This window comes from Hemitrygon akajei, chromosome 14, assembly GCF_048418815.1.
Source record: "Hemitrygon akajei chromosome 14, sHemAka1.3, whole genome shotgun sequence".
Classification (NCBI taxonomy): domain Eukaryota; kingdom Metazoa; phylum Chordata; class Chondrichthyes; order Myliobatiformes; family Dasyatidae; genus Hemitrygon; species Hemitrygon akajei.
This window is the reverse complement of record NC_133137.1, coordinates 4,122,678-4,143,581: the sequence shown is the minus strand read 5'-3', so window position 1 is coordinate 4,143,581 and position 20,904 is coordinate 4,122,678. Positions and strand designations below refer to the sequence as shown.

The 20,904-nt window shown below is 40.0% G+C and overlaps 1 protein-coding gene across 5 annotated transcripts in view; it reads right to left on the bottom strand.

Moving 5' to 3' along the window:
• Positions 1-20,904, bottom strand: part of LOC140738238 (citron Rho-interacting kinase-like) — a 244,104-nt gene that overhangs the window by 207,637 nt on the left and 15,563 nt on the right. For 3 of the 5 annotated variants that reach the window (XM_073065370.1, XM_073065371.1, XM_073065378.1), the window contains exons 3-7: positions 19,732-19,882; positions 18,132-18,307; positions 10,235-10,336; positions 5,488-5,630; positions 1,179-1,272 (exon numbers count right to left, since the gene is read on the bottom strand). In XM_073065370.1, the coding sequence (XP_072921471.1) occupies positions 1,179-1,272; positions 5,488-5,630; positions 10,235-10,336; positions 18,132-18,307; positions 19,732-19,882 (666 nt within the window). Of the gene's footprint in view, positions 1-1,178; positions 1,273-5,487; positions 5,631-10,234; positions 10,337-18,131; positions 18,308-18,383; positions 18,531-19,731; positions 19,883-20,904 lie in introns of those variants that run through there. The other 2 variants (XM_073065372.1, XM_073065374.1) reach the window with 2 other exon arrangements.

The window sequence follows — 20,904 nt, the reverse complement described above, 5'->3', positions numbered from 1 at the left end:
CCGAAGCCTGGACTGACACCTTGCCCTATTATCCTGTTTATTATTTATTGTAATGCCTGCACTGTTTTTGTGCACTTTATGCAGTCCCGTGTCGGTTTGTAGTCTAGTGTAGCTTTCTCTTTTTTTATTACGTAGTTCAGTCTAGTTTTTTGTACTGTGTCATGTAACACCATGGTCCTGAAAAACATTGTCTCATTTTTACTATGTACTGTACCAGCAGTTATGGTCAAAATGACAATAAAAGTGACTTGACTTGACTTGACTAAATAATAAACAGGACAATAGGGCAAGGTGTCAGTCCAGGCTCTGGGTATTGAGGAGTCTGATAGCTTGGGGGAAGAAACTGTTACGTAGTCTGGTCGTGAGAGCCTGAATGCTTTGGAACCTTTTCCCAGACGGCAGGAAGAAGAGATTGTATGAGGGGTGCATGGGGTCCTTCATAATGCTGTTTCCTTTGCGGATGCAGCGTGTAGTGTAAATGTCCGTGATGGCAGGAAGAGAGACCCCGATGATCTTCTCAGCTGACCTCACTATCCGCTGCAGGGTCTTGCGATCCGAGATGGTGCAATTTCCGAACCAGGCAGTGATGCAGCTGCTCAGGATGCTCTCAATACAACCCCTGTAGAACGTGATGAGGATGGGGAGTGGGAGATGGACTTACCTCAGCCTTCACAGAAAGTAGAGACACTGCTGGGCTTTCTTTGCTATGGAACTGGTGTTGAGTGACCAGGTGAGATTCTCCATCAGGTGAACACCAAGAAGTTTGGTGCTCTTTACAATCTCTACCGAGGCGCCGTCGATGTTCAGCGGGGAGTGGTAGCTCCTTGCCCTCCTGAAGTCAACAACCATCTCTTAATGTTTTAGTTCTGATCGAAGCCCAGCAGCCCAAAACATTAACTCTGTTTCTCTCACAAATTCTGATCGACTTGCTGAGTATTTCCAGCATTGGTAATGACTGCTAAATGGAAGCAGTCTTTAATTTTACTAGAGAGCTGATCTTTAGGTTTAAAACAAAAGTGTTCAATTCAAACTAATCTCCATCTACCTTTTACAAGATTCCATAAAAGCATAAAAATGCACAAAGCCTTATGCTGTACTTGGATATACATGCTAACACCCTGATATGCTTCATTATCAACATGCAGGCTATCTTTGGCATTCTGAGTTCTTTGTCATACCGTTTTGTTTGCTGTCAGCTTGGCTGCTGATCCAAAATCGGCCAATTTAATGTGTCCTGTTCGGTCAATCAGAATATTCTCTGGCTTGATATCTCTGGGGCAAGACAGAAGCAAATAAATCATTCTATCAAATGACAATATTAGTATACCATGGTGCAATTTAAAGATTACTATTGTTAAAGGGCAATTAATAAATGTGTCAATATAAGTTATTGATTACATTCTCATCTGAGTCAGCAGGTAGTAGATTCAAGTCACATTACAACACTTGAGCACAAAAACATGAAAACGAGAGAGCAGAGACAGGAGCAAGCATATAACCAGGCAGTAATGTCCCAACTTTAGCAGCATTGTCCTTCTTATAGCATAAGGCCCAAATATTTAATATTGGTAATTATACTTAAACAATCAAGCTTACTCAATAAGACAGTGAAATGAAATGTAGCACAAAACTAATATATGATTATTATGAAGTGTGGAAATGCCAAGTTGTCTTATACTTGGGACATAAAAAAGCATCCACTGTTTGAAATTTCAGTTGACTTTGTCTTTGGTCACAATTCTGAATGACAAGGCCTTCTATCACCTGACCTGCTATGGTATCCAATTAAACTCAACTGAACACAATCCTGTTAGAGAACTGCATTCTACATTAACCAGAACTAATCTTAACCTCTGGCTGATTAAGAAAAGAGAACATTTTGCATGTTGAAACAGATTTTCATAAATGTACCATGGGGGCAGCTGAGAGATGGAAGGGCCTAGAGAGTGACGAATAATTGAAGTTTGTTGTCTGGTAGAAGTAGGAATCAGATCTCACTAGTATCTGTGAGACAGAGAGTAGTGGGGGTGAAATGGAGTGGTATCAGAAAAGATGGGAGCTAGGGATGATAGCTCCATAGACGTAATGCTACAGAAAAGATGGGAGTAGGGATGATAGCTCTATAGACGTAATGCTACAGAAAAGATGGGAGCTGGGGATGATAGCTCTATAGATGTAATGCTACAGAAAAGATAGACTAATACATATTGGGAAAAGGAATGCAAGTTTGGAAACATACTGTTACCTCATTTGACAGGACCAAGCAGGGAACTAATTTGCCATAGTGCCCTTGAACTTGGGAGTCCAAAGTTTCAGAGAGACATATCCCATTTAAAAAATGGAATCAGCCTGGACTGTGAGCTACTGTGCATAGCAATGAAATGGTCATCTCAAATCACTGCATGGCCTATATACAGTGAGCTACTAAGGCAATGTGCAGTGGCTATGCTTGAGGGCTAATGTTGGATCAGCTGGAGAGAGTAGTACAGGACTCAGAGATGGTCAGCATGACACTGATGTGAACCAACAGCACTTCCTTCATGTATTGATAAGCGACCCACATCCATAATGGAAGCTGATGCGTTGCCATAATTTTGTTTGATTCTACAACTCTTCCCAGTTCAAAGACTTGTGGTACAAACCCAACAAATGGAAAAATCTCCAGCCTACAGAGAGCTGTGCAGCCTTGATGGGGAGAGATCCCAGATTCCATCACAGCCAAGATAAGATTAGAAACCAAAACATATGGATCCAACAGGCTCACTTCTCTGCTGTTGCCATCCCCTAGTAACAGCCCATATTCAACATGCTGTCCATATTGCAGACCTAAGCCCTGCATCTTGATGGTCAGCCAGTACATTGCTCACCCCAGTCCATCCAATTCCATTCTGTAAAGGCAGCCATTGCACATTGAATTGGTGGCTCAATCCACAAGAAGCTGTGCAGCTATACGATTATTTATTGTTGCAGAAGTGGCAGCAGGAGAGCTGTCAGACAGGTTCCCAATGTTTCTGCTACAGCAGTGGGAAGAACAGGTTTTGCATCAGGTTTTAGGGGCGACCGTGTCATCAATAATGGATTAATACAAAGTGCTATCATGACCCCTTTTAGTGCTGATTCCATTAGTGCACTCATCGCTGGGAAATCATCCTGAATATTCAATAAGGCACCATTGTCATGCACAGTGAATGCATTTGAGAAATTGCCCCTCAAAACATTAAAGCAGTTTGCACCAGTTATCCTAGTAAAAACGCCAAGAAATGCAAATCACATTGCAAGGTTACAGTTAGGCAAGTATTCAAGAATAATAGCTTTCTCAAGAGAAGGCAACCATGGGATTAGGACAAATTGGAGTGGAAAGGATTGAAGCTGAGTCATGAGAATATCACAGAAAGTGATGCAAGGGCAACAAAAGATTTGTAGGGCTAACTAAATAAAAGCATGAAAAATATACAATAAATCAAATTGTTAACTAGATGACTCTGCAAATATCTGCATCACCTGGGCAACCCTGGCTGCATCTTATCTATTACTCACCCACTCTGCAGCTTGATGTATTTTATAATTCTCCCGGTATCAATGAAGTCTCTTTAACTTATAAACATTGTCTGTTTCTATTTCCACAGAAGCCACAGACTTTACTCCGTGCCCCACCCCACTTCACCTCACTGCCCCATTTAAAAACTACATGGGATGCTTTTGCTTTACAAATAAAAGTCAACATCCTGGGAGAGAGACTACATCATACTTCTCTTTTCAGCATGATGCACTCCTTGTTATTTATAAAGACCTCAAGTAATGATCTTTCATTTGACTTCTGTTGTTATATACTTTAGAAGAGCTACATAACATTGAAACACAGGAAAGATAATGAGGAAATAAAACATGAAGAGCCCAGTCCGTTTATCTGTTGGCTAGGACTTCAACCAGAAACACGAATGGGTCCAATTTTGAGGCAATGATGTGTAAATGAGTAACTACCAGCCCGGGGCAAAGAATGGGGAATATTGTTTTTAGCTATCATTTGAGACAAGTTCCTCATACTTAAAGTGTCTCAATTTTTTGTTTTAGCAATTTTAAGGAAAGAAAATACAATGGTTCTTTTCAGTGCCCTAATTAACACTAGGATCTACCCAAGCACAATTATCTTTTAACATATCTTAGGAAAAAACAGAAAAATAGGAGGAGTCGGCCACCAGGTTATTCAAGCCTGACCAGCTCGAACATTAGACCTCATCGCCTTAAAGAGAATTATAAGAATACATTGAACTGCACAGATAATATATTGCATGTTACATGGTCTATTCACACTCCAACTTATTGCCACAGAATAACCACAAGGAATTTAAAAACTTCACTAAGTATACGTTGCATATGGGTGTAAGAAAATGGGATGGCTATGACAGTGTAGGAGGGAAGAGCTAGTTTAATGTTGTTGCAGTAGGTTTATATAGTTTGGCACCTTATGAACCAAAGGACCTATACTGTGTTGTACTGTTCTACACTTGTGGCCACTTTATTAGGTACACTGCCTCGTTAATGCAAATATCTAATGCATAAGAGCGTGCAGACATGGTCAAGAGATTCAGTTGTTCAGGGCAAACATCAGAATAGGGAATAGATATGATCCAAGTGACTTTGACCATAGAACGATTGTTGGTGCCCAATAGGACGGTTTGAGTATCTCAGGAACTGCTGATGTCCTGGGATTTTCCAGTGAGTGACAGTTCCTTAGGCAAAATTGCTTTGTTAATGGGAGAGGTCAGAGAATGGCCAGATGGTTCAAGCTGACAGGAATGAGACAACAACTCAAGTAACCACGTGTTACAACAGTGGTGTACAGAAGAGCATACAACACATTGACGCTAAAAGTGGATGGGCTACATCAGAAGACCACACTGGGTTCCACTCTTGTGTCTACTTTATTAGGTACACTCCTGTACCTAATCAAGGGGCCACTGAGTGTATGTTATAGCAATTAAGTTTAATTTATCCCTCACTTTAAAGAAAAGTAGCAAAATATGATCCTAAGTTGATTTGGACAAGACGCTAAAATATTCAAATGTAAAAGTTCCCTCACTGTTATTTTGTCACGCTATGTTATCTACTGTACCTAGGAGTGTAACAAGTACAAACTCAACAACATACAGTTCTTTGAGAGCAGGCTGAGACAAAGAATGCCTCAAATTCTAAGAATGAAAATGATACAGGAAAACCCAGAAATATAACTTTATTGTTACACGATGGAATACAGAAAGCAATACATCAATCTATATCCAATTGTGCAATATTGCTTCTTCACCATTTAAGAATTCTTTATGATTCCAACTGTAACCTGGATAAGGTGGTAGCTGACACCTTATAAAGACAAGGCATACACAATGAATGGAGATTGAATGACTGCATTCATTTCTGTACCTGTGGCCTCTATTTATCTTAACAACTTTCCTAATGGCACAAATTCCAGTATCCCATACAGTTGCTCACCTGTGAACGTAACCCATCTGATGAACACTATGAATGGCTAGAACTAACTCAGCCAGGTAAAACTGAGCCATACTCTCATCAAACTGATCATCGTAACGATTAAGGAGTGTCAACAGATCGCCCCCTGGCTGGTATTCCATTACCTAGGTGAAACAAAATCCATATTAATAAATATTCCACAGTTCTAATCATAATTCAGTTCTGTAAGCATGTTGCTTTAGGAGTCATGCTATACACCTCCATCTTCTAGAAAAAATTAATACTGCATACCCACCTAGAGGCAATTGTTAGATGGCATGGAATACAACTTGGTGACTTTGTTCTGAAGATGTCAGACATGGGGACAAAGCCTGAAGGGTTAACTTGCATAACATATTATAAAGCATCATGTATAATAAGTATATTTCTATTCCACCAAGTCAGATCGACCTGGTCTATCCAACAGAGGAAGAGATAAGATACCAAAAGGTCCCAGTGTGTAATCTGGTAATTGGAGATGGTTGTCCCATTCCTAATTCCATCACCATGGTAACAAAGTCTTAATTAAACAAAGGGACACTTTAAGCATAGAACCACTAGAATACCAGAATAGGGCCAAAGGGAGACCTCTACAAGTGCAATGTGACCATGCTGCCATCCTCGATGCAGCTTCTCCAAAAGGTGCATAAAATACCATGGTAACACACACACACTCAGCAGGTCGAGCAGCATCTATGGAAATGAATAAACAGTTGACATTTTGGGCCAAGACCCTTTTTCAGGACTGAAAAGGAAGGGGGAAGATGCCATAATAAAAAGGTGAGTGTAGGGGAGGATGGGAACGGAATCACAAGATGTTTTCACTAGCTTTCCACTCAGCATTGGATCTCTTTGACAACAGCAATACCAACGTCCAGCTGATGTTTATTCATTACAACTCAGCATTCAGCACCTTTGTCCCCTCAATACTAATCACTAAACTTCCAAACCTGAACCCTGGTACATCCTTCTGCAACTGCATCTTTCACTTCCTCATCAGGAAACCACAGTCAGTGCAGATTGGAAATAGCATTTCCTCCTCACTGACAATCAACACTACGCACCTCAAGGATGCATACTTAGCCCACTGCACTGTCTTCTCTACATCGATGACTGTGTGGCTAGGCACAGCTCAAACACCATCTATAAATTTGCCGATGACACAACTGTTGTTGGCAGAATCTCAGATGGTGATGAGAAACCATACAGACATGATATAGATCGGCTGGTTGAGTGGTATTGCAACAACAGCCTAGCACTCAAAGTCAGTAAAACCAAGGAACTAACCGATTGTGGACATCTGGAAGGGGAAATCAGGGGAGCACACATCAATCCTCATTAAGGAGGTCAGCAGTGGGAAGGGTGAGAGGTTTCAAGTTCCTAAGTGTCAACATCTCTAAAGATCTATCCTGGGCCCAGCATATTGATGCAATTATGAAGAAGGATCACCAGCAGCTATATTTCATTAGGAGTTTGAGGAGATTTGGTAAGTCACCAAAGACTAACAAATTTTTACAGATGGAGAGCATTCTAACAGGTTGAATCACTGTCTGCAGAGGGTTGCAAACTCAGCCTGCTTCATCATAAGCACCAGACTCCTTAGCATAGAGGACATTTTCAAAAGGCGATGCCTCAAAAAGGCAGCATCTGTCATCAAGGACTCCCATCACACAGGACTGCTCTTTTCTTAATACTATCATCAGAGAGGTGGTACAGGAGCCTGAAGATACATACTCATCTTTTTAAAAAAAAGCTTCTTCCCCTCCACCATCAGATTTCTGAGCAGCTAATGGACTGAACCAAGAACACTACCTCACCATTTTGCTTGCTTTTTGCACTACTTATTTGATTTAAATATTTTTATTTCTAATTGTACTTTACAGTATTTTATGTAGTGTACTCCCACAAAACAAGAAATTTCCTGACATATGTTAGTGTTAATAAACCTGATTCTGATTCTATTTTCTTTTCCTTTGGCACTCTATTAATGGGAAAAGAAAAAAATGCAAAGTAGTTAAACATTGATTACTTTCAGTAAGGTAGATTTCCCCACAAGGTCAAGAATTTGCACCATAGTCATAGAGAAGTACAGTACAGAAACAGGCCTTTTGGCTCATGCTGAGACCTTTAAATTTCCTACTCCCATTGACCTGCACCGGGACAATAACCCTCCTTATCCCTACTATCCACGTACCTATCCAAACTTCTCTTAAACATTGAAATTGAGCTTGCATAGACTACTTATGCTGACAGCTCATTCCACACTCTCACAACCCCCTGAGTGAAGTCATTTCCCTCCCCCTTGTTCCCCTTAAACTTCTCACCTTTCTCCCTTAAGCCATGACCTCTGGTTATAGTCACACCCAACCTCTGTGGAAAAAGCCTGCTTGTATTTACTCTATCTATACCCTTCATAATTTTGTACACCTCTATCAAATTACCCCTCAATCTTCTATGTTCTAAAGAATACAGTCTTAACCTGTTCACTCTTTCCTTATAACTCAGGTCCTCCAGACCCAGCAATATTTTCTCTGTACTTTTTCAACCTTGTTTACATCTTTCCTGTAGGTAAAGTAGGTGACTAAAACTGCACACAATACTCCAAATTAGCCTCAATAATGTCTTATACAACTTCAACATAACATCACATCTTCTGTACTCAGTACACTGATTTATGAAGGCCAATGAGCCAAATGCTTTCTTTACGACCCCATCTAGCTGTGATCCCACTTTCAAAGGACTATGTATCTGCATTTCCAGCCCCCTTTGCTCTACCACACTCCTCAGTGCCCTACTGTTCACTGTGTAAGACCCTGGTTGGTCCTACCAAATTGCAAAAACCTCGCAGTTGTCTGCATTAAATTCCATCTACCATTTTTTCAACTGATTCAAATCCCTTTGCAAGCCACAATAGCCCTCCTCACTGTCCACTACACCCCCAATCTTGGTGTCATCCGCAAATTTGCTTATCCAATTAACCATATTATCATCTAGATCATTGATATAGATGACAAACAACAAATGACCCAGTGGCACACCATTGGTCACAGGCCTCCAGACAGAGAGGCAACCCTGTATTATCACTCTCTGGCTTCTCCCAAAAAGGCAATGTCTAATCCAGTTTACTACCTCATCCCACAACTGATGTCAGACTCATTAGCCTATAATTTCCTGGTTTATGTTTAGAGCCTTTATTTAAAAAAAAACAGCAGAACAACAGTGACTATCCTTCAACCCTCTGGTTCCTCTCCTGTCGCTAAGGAACCACAGCATCATTTTCTGAACAGTAAACATGTCACAGAGTGCCAATCAAGTCAAAGACAAGTAAAGATTATATGCATTGTTTAACCAGACCAACTTGTCTTAATTTTGAAATTATCAAGTAAAAATTTACTGAAAGTCTCTTCTTTCTTACATCAACACCCCAAAACAATTTAAGCAATGCTGTATAAAAATAATATACATCAATTCAAAGATCACAGTGACACCCCATGGAACAAAACGGAAGCTACACTCGCAAAAGATGACAGCAAGGTGACAATTAGCATTTATTAAAAATATAGAGTAAATTAAGGTGACTGAACCTTAACAAATATATTGCACTTGATAACCTAACACCTAGGATTCTGAACAAGGTGGGTATAAGATGCGTGAATGTTGATCATCCAATTTTCCCTAAATTCTGAAATAGTCCTGGTAGATCATTAGCAATCAAATGTAATGCTGCACTTAAAGAATGGCGGTAGGAAAAAAAAGGTAACCTTAAATCATTTATCCCGACACAAGTTGTTAACGCGATTTCATGAAGGAAAAATAGTGCTTGACAAATATAAAGTAATTCTGTGAATGTAATACCAGGGAATATTTCTGGCCAACGGAGAGTAGGTACTCAATGAGACGGTCTTCCAATCTATAAATTGGCAAGACCTGGCGCAAATTGGGAGACTGCTTCGTCAAGCACCTACTCTCCGTCAGCCAGATAAAGTGGGAACTTCCTGTGGCCACCCATTTTAATTCCACTTCCCATTCCCATTACAATATGTCTATCCATGGCCTCCTCTACTGTCACAATGAGGCCACACTCAGGTTGAAGGAAGAACACTTTATATTCCATCTGGAGAGCCTCCAACCTGATGACATGAACATCGATTTCTTAAACTTTCAGTAATGCTCCCACTTCACCATTCCCCATCCTCTTTTCCCTCTCTCAGCTTATCTCCTTGCCTGCCCATGGCCTTGTGCTGACGAAGGATTATGGTCCGAAACGTCGACTGTACTCTTTCTGCTGAGTTCCTCCAGCATTTTGTGTGTGTTGTGAAGAAGAAAATCTTATCAGGATTTCTGAGAAGTTTGCAATATTTCAAATGTTCAGTGCAAAGTGTTTTTTGGGAATGGGTAAAAGAGAAATCATTGTTTTCTGGGAGAAAAGCAACAGATTTTGGAGATTCCTTGTGCTAACTGAAATTGGCTCCATCTTGTGTTCATCTGACAAGCGACAAATTAAGGCATATGTGGGAATATCAAAAACCTGATCCCTTGCCTGCAGTTAGATAACCTTGTCTGGGCCATTAAAATTGTCTTTATCCACGTTAAGTTGGACAAAATGAGAACTAAGTCCAGAAAAGAAAAAGACAACTTTGTGTTTAATGACAAACTAAACGAAACTAGAGTAGGACATTTCACCCTATCCCCAGTTATTGTTTTGCTCTACTCTGCTCTGTTTACTCACCAGATAAATATACATCTTGTCCTGAAATACATACTGTAAGGAAGGCAACCAGGGGCTGGTGTTGCGTGATAGGATACTACATTCCTCCTCAAAAAATACGACCTAAGCAGCAAGAAAACAAAAATATCCGAAGTGGGTGAAGCTTAAAATGGTAATGAAAACATGTAAAACTGTAAACTACATAAAACAGTATATCACAATGTACTGATATTTGTTAAATTCAAACATAATAAAGCAATCAGCACTTCACATGCTAATTGTATATTCCACTAAGTAACTTGTACACTGTGAATAATTTATTTTTTTTATTTTAAAAAAGCTTTGTTTAATCTTTAATGTATCCCTTTTCCATGGTTTTCTTTTTAAAGCAACCAACAAACCTCTTGGACGCAATAGAAATCTCAGAATCTAATGTTCTAACCACAAAGTAAGAACAACATGATAGCTAATTCCCTGACTGACCAAATTATCAATTTAATAACAGCAGTGAGTTGTTATGTACTGCTCATAGCTAGGTTCTTATTGGTTGTATTTCCCACCGACAATTCCTTCTTCCTACAACAACCAGAGTTTACTGTAACAATACCAAGAAAGAACTTTCTTTTAAAACTAATCCTAACAAAGAACTGGACTGACCGTCCAAACATTCATAGTTTTGAGTAAGTGGGATATCACTGAAAAATACTTCTCTCACACTAACATAAGTGGATGCTAAAGGTCCTGTGAAACCTTGACAAGAATATCCACTCTGCTTGGCCAATGAACAATCAAGTGATTGTCAATGATGCTATCACCCCATAACTCTACCCAAAAAGCTGGCATTATTTACTTTGCATGTTGCAGAGGAGAAGAAAAGACTTTTTTTTTCTATGCTATATTTGCGAGGATGAATACCAAAGCATCAAAGTCGAGTTTATTTTCATATGCACAGTTACAGCTATGGTATACACAGGCGCAATGAAAAACTTACTTGCAGCAACATCACATACAAGCAGCATTTGCAAGAAAAAATAAATTAAACACAACTTTTTTGTTTGTTTTGCAAGAATAACAATTAAAACAGGAAGTCCAATTCAGTGCACAATGGTCAAAGTGCTCATAGTGTTGCTAAACTGTAGTGATTAGGGTTGTGCCGGTTGACTCAAGAACTGAACATCTGCTTTGAACCTGGTGATGTGAAACTTTATACTACTGTACCTCCTGCCATTGGTAGCTGTGAAAAATTGGCATCGCTGGGATGGTGAGGATCACTCATGATAGATAGCATCTTCTTGAGGCAGTAACTCTGTGATATATGGGCGGAATCCACTAGTCAGCAGCTTCTTATGGTCCTGCACATTCAAAATGTGAGACCAGATCTCGATGCAACCGATCAGGATACTTACAACAGTACATCTGTAGAAGTTTGTTAGAATGTTCAATGACCAGTTTAACCTCCTTAACCTTCTAAGTAAAGACGCTGATGCACTTTTCTTATTTCATCTAAGTGCTGGACCCAGCACAGGTTATCCAATATGTTAGCATCCAGGAATTTATACTGCTGCCTTCATCCACTGTCGATTCCCCAATGTACACTGGCACATGTTTGTCCCACTTTCCCTTCCTGAAAACAATAATCAGCTCTACAGTTTTGCTGATATTCAGCGAGAGGTAGGTTTTTAAAAAGTAACGCTTCACAGATGACCTATTTCACTCCAGTAAACTGACTCATCGCAACCTGTGATTCATCCAACAATAGTGTTGTTGGCAAATTTGAAGATGACACTGGAGCTATGCTTAGCCGTGAGGTCCCATATGCTTAGAGAACAGAGCGGCGGGGAGGGGGCGTGGTAGCAAGCATGCAGAGTTTGGATGCACCTGTGTTGATGTTCAGCAATGAAGATTTGTTACCAATCCTCACTGACTGAGTTCTGTGGATGAGAAATTGAGTACCCAGTTCCAGAGGAAAATACAGTGTCTGAAGTCTTGAAGCTGATAATGAGATTGGATGGGATAATTGTATTGAATACTGAGCTGTAATCAATGAACAGCAACCTGACCTTCAAATTCCTGTTGTCCAGATGGTTGAAAGCAGAGAGAAGAGTCAGAGAAATTGCACCAGCTGTTGACCTGCCATCGCAGTAGGCTAAAAGGAGCAGACTCAGGTCATCTCCGAGGAAGAAATTGATCCATGCCATAACCAACTTCTGTAAAGTACTTCATTATCTTTGATGCAAGTGACACGGGACAGCAGTCATCGAGACAGGTCACCATACTCTTCTTGGGCACTGGTACAATAGATGCCTTTTTGAAGCAGGCAAGAACCTTAGACCATGGAAGCAAGGCTGAATAAGTCCATATACATTTCCAATCAGTTAGTCCACATAGCTTTTAGTACTCGGTCAGGTACGCAGACTGGATCATATGCCTTTTGTGAATTCATCCTCTTGAAGGATGCCCAGGTGTCAGTTTCAATTTACAAATTAACTCAAAGGACTAAAAGACATCAATACTAATTAGGAAGAACCATTTTGAAATATAGACTGTAACACTGATGACATCCTCACATATATGATGAGTCTGATGTCCTGTCAAGTTTTTTAGATCCAATTTATATTTAGAAAAAGATTCTTAATTAATTATGCTTAACCAACATAGATAACATTTTTCTGATGATTCAACAGATGCTTTTACCAGAAGTTACAATCACCAACACAGGAATATGGAGAGTTTATTTAACCCCTTAAGCTTGATCCAGCATTCAAGCAGATTGCAGCTGCCAAAACACCCTTTTCCTCATACCTATTCATAACTTACACCATTGTTTATCTTTAACTAGACATACTGGTCTCCACTATACATTGTCAGGTAACCCTATCCAGCTCTAAGTGCATTCAGAACATGGCTAAAAAAGATCGTTTTGGAGTAGCAAGAGTGAGACCTGTGTGAGAACAGGAACCTTTGAAAAGAGCAAATCTCATTGTGCGAGTTTCACTTGGAATAAAAGAAATTAGTTTTAAGCAGAGCAGCCATTGTTGCAGTGGACTGGGTTAGAGTGGGAAACTGAGGCTTTGGCTTGAGGCTTCAGTGAAAAGAAATGGACACCAAGGTCCCAGATGCTATTTTGGATAGCATTGCGTGAGTGGACCATGGCAGAGGTGAGAACAGGTAATGTATTGAAAAAAACAGTGTTAACTAAAAATAAACCGAATTACAACAATTAATATAGTAGAGATGCCAGATCAGGTGATGTGTTGCAGCTACATGAAAAGGAAGCTGGCAAACCCCATTGTGATTCCTGATGACCATATCTGCAGCAAGTATTCGATGTTCGAGGAACTCAGGTTCAAAGTTCAAACACTGCAATGCAGCGGTGGGGGGGGGGAGTGAGTTCCCTGGACACTGTTTCAGAAGACCTTCACACTCACTAGATTAACTATTTCAAATTCAGTTTGTGGTCAGGGACAGGATGCCAGTGAGGCAGAAAGGGGTAATGTAGAGAAGCCTCAGCTGCTGATCTTGCCCAACAGCTCTGAGATTGTTGCATCCTGCAAGAATGAGATTGGGGGTTGTAGGAAGGACGAGCAACCAAACCATAGAGCAGTAGTTCAGGAAGCCATTCAAGAGGGGTGGGGGCAGGGCGAAGAGAAGAGAAATGTTTTGTAATTGGCGATAGCATAGTCAGTGGGATAGACAAGATTCTGTTGCATGAATTGTAAGTTCTGAAGACGGTGTTATCTGCCCTGGTGCCTGCAGAGGAAATTGGCATGGGAGTGGAACATCCAGTTGTTGTGTTCCATGTGGGTACCAATGACATAGGAAGAACAATAAAAGAGGCCCTGCTGATGGAATTTGAGCAGCACGGGACAAAACCAAAACACAGAACCAAAAAGGTAATAATCACTGCATTGTTACCTGAGCCATGTGCAAATTAACGCAGGGTTAATAAGATCTGAGCTAAATACATGGCTGAAAGATTGGCATGAGTGAAGTGGGTTTGAATTTATAGGACAGGAAGCAGTGAGCTTTTCCGACAGGACGGGCTCCTCCTGAATCATGAAATCAAATCCTTAGAAAGAGGAGTAATAGGATCGGAAGATGTAGAATGCTTATGAATAGAGTTAAGAAAATGCAAGGGTAAAAAGAGTTAGCTGAAGACATTGTGGAGGCATTAGCAGTAATCTTTCAAGAATCACTAAATTCTGGAATGGTTCTGGAGTACTATAGGATGCAAATGCTACTCTGCTTTTTAAGGGAGGGAGCAAAGAAAGGAAATTATAGGCCAGTTAACTTGACTTCAGTAGTTGGGAAGATGTTGGAGCTCATTATTAAGGATGAGGTTTTGGGGTACTTCACGGCACACAATAAAAACAGGGCAAAGTCAGCATGGCATCCCTAAAGGGAAATCTTGCCTGACAAGTCTGCTGGAATCCTTTGAGGAAATAACAGATGGGATAGAGATGTTCCTTACAGAAGGCGTTTGACAAGGTGCCACACATTAGGCTGCTAAACAAGATTAGAGTCAATTGTATTATGAAAGATACAAGTATGGATTGGCTGACTGGCAGGAGGCAAAGAGAGGGAATAAAGAGGGCCTTTTCTGGTTGGCTGCCAGTGACAAGTGGTGCTTCCCAGGGGTCAAAGTAGGGACCACTTCTTTTTGCATTATAGGCCAATGATTTGGATGATGGAATTGATGGCCAAGTTTGTGACAAAGTGTATGATCATGCACTTTGGAAGAAGGATAAAGGTATAGACTATTTTGTAAATGGGGAGAAAATTCAGAAATCAGAGTCAAGGGGACTTGAGAGTCCTCATTCAAACTTCAAAGTAAATTTATTATCAAAGTACTCGTACATCACCATTGACAACTGTGAAATTCATTTTCTTATGGGTGTTCTCAGTAAATCCAAGAACCGTAGTAGAATCAGTGAAAGACTGCTCCCAACTGGGTGAATAAAAAAAATAATGTGCAAAGTAGAACAAACTGTGTAAATAGAAAAGAGAAAATAATAATAATAAATATTGAGAACATGAGATGAAGAGTCCTTGAAAGTGAGTCCATATTTGTGGAAACAATACAGTGATGGAGTAAGAAAAGTTGAATGTAGTTATCCCACTGGCTGGAGAACCTGATGGCTGAGGGACAATAACTGTTCCAGAACCTGGTAGCGTGAGCCTGAGGCTCAAGTACCTTCTTCCTGATGGCAGCAGTGACAAGAGAGCATGACCTGGGTGGTGGGATATATTCATGCAGTATTCCATAAAGACTAACTTGCAGGGGGTAATACTGAGCCTTGAAAAAACATTGGTCAGTCCGCACTGTGCATTGTGAGTATTATGAACAGCTTTGAGCTCTTTATCCAAGAAAATCTGTGCTAAGAAAAGCATGCGGTCCAACATCTACTCTCACCTTTCCTTTACTCTTAATATATCTGAAGAAACCTCTGGTATCCTCTTAATATTATTCCCTAGCTTACCTTGATATTCTATCTTTTTCCTCTTAATGACTTTTTTTAGTTGCCTTCTGTTGGTTTTTAAAAGCTTCCCAACACCAACCTAATTTTCCCAATCTAACTGCATATTGAAATCCTCTATAGCTATCTAAACATTACCCTTTTGATATACCTTTTCTGTCTCCTGTTGTAACTTGTAGCACATATATTTGCTACTGTTGGAAGGTCTATATATAACTCCCATCCAGGTCTTTTTACCCTTGCAGTTTCTTAGCTCTACCCACAAGGATTCTACACCTTCTGATCCAATGTCATCTCTTTCTAAGGATTTGATTTAATTTTTTAACCATCAGAGCCACTCTTCCCCCTCTGCTTACCTGCCTGTCCTTTCAATACAATGTGCATCTTTGGATGTTAAGTTCCCAGCTATAATCTTCTTTCAGCCATGACTCAGTGGTGCCCACAACGTCATATCTGCCAATCTCTAACTATACTACATCTACCTTATTCCATAACTGCATGCATTCAAATATAACACATTCAGTCCAGTATTCGTCACTCTCTTCAACTTTGTCCCCCTTTACATAGCAACTCATCCCATTGACTGTAATTTCACCTCATCAGCCTCTCATTGATAGCAGTCTCACTACACACTACTTGTTTGCAAACCAACTGCCCTGTCCTCAGCCTTATCACTCCAGTTCCCATCCTCCTGCCAAATTAGTTTAAACCCTCCCAAACAGCTTTCATTGTCTCCTGAAGAGATCCCAAAGATCCAGAAATCTGAATCCCTGCCCGTTGCACCAGTTCCTCAGCCACACACTTATCTGCCAAATACTCCTATTCTAACCCTCAGTCGCAGATGGCACAGGCAGCAGTCCAGAGGTAATTATCCTGGCGGTTCTGCTTTTCAGCTTTCTACCCAACTCCCTGAAACCTCTCTTCAGGGTTCCTCGCCTTTCCTACCTATATCATTGGTGCCAAGATTTCTGGCTCTTACCCTTCCCCTTCAGAATGCTACAGACCCGATCTAAGATATTTTAACCACGCACCTGGGAGGCAACATACTATCTGTGTATCTCTATCACATCACATTATCATGTTTCTGTTCCTCAAACTATGGAATCTCCTCTCGCTACTGCAGACCTCTTCACCTCTCTTCTCTTCTGAGCCACACTCTGTGCCAGAGACCCAGTCATTACAGCTTCCCCTGGTAGACTGTCTCCCTCAACAGTACACAAAAGAGGAATTTTATTATTGAGTGGAATGGCCACAGGGGTACTTTATACTCGCTGCCCATTTCCCTTTCTTATCCCAACACTCTTCCAGTTACCTGCTTCCTGCAACCTAGGGGTGACTACCTCCCTGTAGCTCCTTTCCATCATTTCCTCAGTCTCCTGTACAAGCCAAAGGTTATCAAGCTACAGCTCCAGTTCCTTAACATGTTCTCTGAAGAGCTGCAGCTCAGTGCACTTGGTGCAGGAGTGGTTATCTGGGAGGCTCTAAGTCTCCCAGAATTCCCACATTAAGGAACTTAAGGTAACGGAACCCTTGGGAAAATTTGATTATAATATGCTAGAATTCACCCTGTAGTTAGAGAGGGAGAAGCTAAAGTCGGGTGTATTGGTATTACAGTGGAATAAAAGGAATTTCCGAGGCATGAAAGAGCAGGTGGCCAAAGATGACTGGAAAGGGACATTAATCTGCTCACCCCCTACATTCCAGCCCGAGAAGTTCTCAATCATCAGATGGACCAACAGCTTCTGTTTGATGATAAACTCATCACAGTGGCACAGTGCTTGAGTGTAGCTGTGTTTTTTCACGCTTTTGTTGTCCTAACCTGAGACATCCAATCCACCATTCTACTTACCAAGAGAGTTCTCCACCATGATTCTGACTACAGTTTACGTACCGCCAAAAGCGGATGTCAAGCTAGTGGCCATGATTAACAAACAAGAAACAGCCTATTCTGAAAGCATTCACATACTTGCCAGGGCCTTCAATCAGGCTCATTTTGAAGAAATCTCTATCCAACCACCATCAGCACATCACTGCAGCACCAGAGGACCCAACAACCTCAACCAGTGCTATACCACCTCAAGAATCTGATTTAAGAGGCCTCCAACACTGAGCATCTTAGTTGAAAAATATTCAATTTCCCAACAAACAAAATTCATCCATGACATAATCCCAACCCTAAATGTATTATGCAATGGCAGCAATAGAATGATCACCAAGACTCTCATCATGAATACGTAGCCAAGTTTTTAACTAAAACTTGTAATAACTTCAAACTATTAAAAATTTACATTTTTAAAGATAAATGGAATTATTTTTCTGATAATTCAAAGAGCAACAATTGTAAAAATATCAGCCTATTCATCCCATGGAACCTGTAGTGACAGCTCTGTAGACATAATGAATCTCAGATTAAATCCAAATTAATAATAGTGTCATCTTACATTATCCTCTTCAATCAGCGCCTGCTTATTCATGACTTTCATTGCATAAACATCGTTGGTGGCTTTCTCACGGACGACCTGCACTTCCGCAAAAACACCACGACCAATCACGCTTTTCACCTCAAAATCACCAGCACAGGGTTGCAACTCTCGAATCTCATTCAGAGCATCTTTGTCTACAGACAGAAAAGACAGTTTGAATCTACTGAAACAAAATATTCAGTTTAACAACATAGGTATGTTAAAGGTTACCTGGGCTCAACATCATAAAATCTGTCGGTATTATACTGTCTGCATAATTCACTGAATTGGAGCACTCCATGTGAGGCAAGCAGGGTCCTGGGAAAGTACTGGTTAGAATTGTTCCTCTCAAGAACAGCAGTGTATGAAAGAGGAAGGTCTCCCTTTCTCTCCCTCGAGCACATAGACAGTCTGTTGCTGTTGGATTACTTGCCTGTGTGGATGAGTGAGAGAGAGAACACCCACTCACTTAGTTTCCAGCACATTCTATTTGATCTCTCATTGGTTGGGTTATGTCCTGTTTTTTTGCCTTCATATTATCAGATTATTCACAGCTTTTTTGCCCAGCTCTGACCTACATAACTAACCTTTAAATATTTTAAATTGCTTTTATTAATTTGTACTAATTTAATATATTTCTGATCATCACATCTTATTCCAACAAACACATTATTCATTAGAAATAGGAACTGGAAACCAAAACTGACAGATTTAATTATCAGGGGAAGCTGAGATCAGTGCTCTTTTTGCCTGTGAAGTTGGACTGAGAGGTAACCTGACACAGGCCTTCAATATAAAGAGAGGGTTACATTGAGGAGGGACATGGGGTAAATCTCTTGAGGTATACCCAAAAGCAGATGTTATAACATAAAAGAATCACTAGCAAATCCAGTAGAGAAATTATTTTTTTTTCATCTAAAAGACTAGGTTAGTGAAAACTTTGCCTCCTGTGTAGTATACTGAATTGTATATATGGCCTGTGTATAACTTTAAACACCACAGATAATAAACAGACAAAGTTAGAGTTTCAGAAACTGAAGTGCAGATATTGGATGATAGAGGATCTTGATTATAATTTTGTGGCTATTTCATTAAATTCAGTTAAGAAAAATATAATCTAAATTTCACAATAACTGGCATTTTCAATTGAACTTTGCAATCATCTTTTCAGAAGGTGAAATAAACAGCCTATCCACAAATGATATCAGAATCATAAACAATTTAACATGCAGCACACCTTATCTCATAACAAATTCCTACAGGTTATTGAATTACTATTTCTGATCAACATGAACCCAATGCATGAAAATACCTTACCAGGATAGCAGCAGGCTGTTTAGGAATGGGCTCTCTCTCTTTGTAACATAACTAATTATAAGGGATTTCCACATTTACTTCAACATTTCAATACTTAATTTTCCCAAGATTAAATGTCCTTGTGACCCTGCTACCATCTATAGTACTCAACCAGCTAAAATTAGGAAATAGGTTAACATCAATATATTAAAAAAAAGTGATTGTGGAAAAAGGAAATGAAAAAATTATCAAACCAGCAGCAAGCTTATGGTACAGTACTCACACTTTTTTACAAAATTGGCCACATGCTTTATTTTCATCAGGTCAGGACTATTACATTCTTCAAAGAGGGCAAGAATTGCATCAATAATTCCTTCTCTGGTCAATAAGCAGGAAGACTTTTGTTGTATCCGACCCAGACATGGAGTCTTGCCCTGTAAATGAAGTACTATTAACATCAGGGAATGTGCACATAATTTCTACTTTAATAAAGTCGTAAAAATGATATACAAATATAATCTATCATTTATAACTTTGTAAAACACATTAAAGTAAGAGGAACAGATTACTTAGCTTCTCAAGCTTGCTCTACCATTCAATAAGTCTATACTGGTCTGTTCTTTGCTCTCAATTTCACTTAAATCCTTGAATCTCTCGCTGTTTGTAAATCTATACCAGGCCTGAATATATTTATCCAAACCAAGTCATGAATTAGATATGGAGTGTCATAAGACAGGAGCAAGGAACAGAAATTTAAAAAAAATAAGGAGGGAACTCCAAAGCTTGGGCCTTGCGTAGATAAAAGCTTGGCCAACAGTAGAGAGTACTTAAAAAAAAGAGGTAGGTCATTTTAGAAGTAGCATGAAGATACTGGCAGATTGTAGAACTGGAAGATGAAACAAAAGAGGTGGGAAGAGGCAGGCTCTGGAGGGAAATGACAAAAAAAATCATTTTTTAAATTTTCTGGTGCTGTTTGACTTGGAGTCAATGCAAGTCGTGGGTGAATTCAACCATGAAATTTTTGCAGTGGTCTGCAAATTTTCAATGAGATTGAGTGTAATGAGAACACAAGAAAGAAAAGAGCAACCGAGTGATCAAAACCAGGAGATAGCTTGTGACTGGATGCAGCTTTCAGCAGTAAATGAGCTGAGGTGGGGTGGAGTTAGATGACATTTTAAGAGGAGATAATGCATGTAGATGCACAGTTGGAACCTCGTTCTCAGGTCAAATATGTAGTTCTTTTCATTTTATTTCAAGATACAGCACAGAACAAACCACGCACCCAGCAACCTACCTATTTAACACAAGCGTAATCACAAGACAATTTACATGTGGTTCACGAGGAAAACATAAACTCCTTACAGACGGTGCTGGACATTTATTGTCAATCACTAATTTCCTTTTCCTCGCTTGCCCATTTCAAAGAAATTCAGAGAGTCAACCACATTGGAAATCA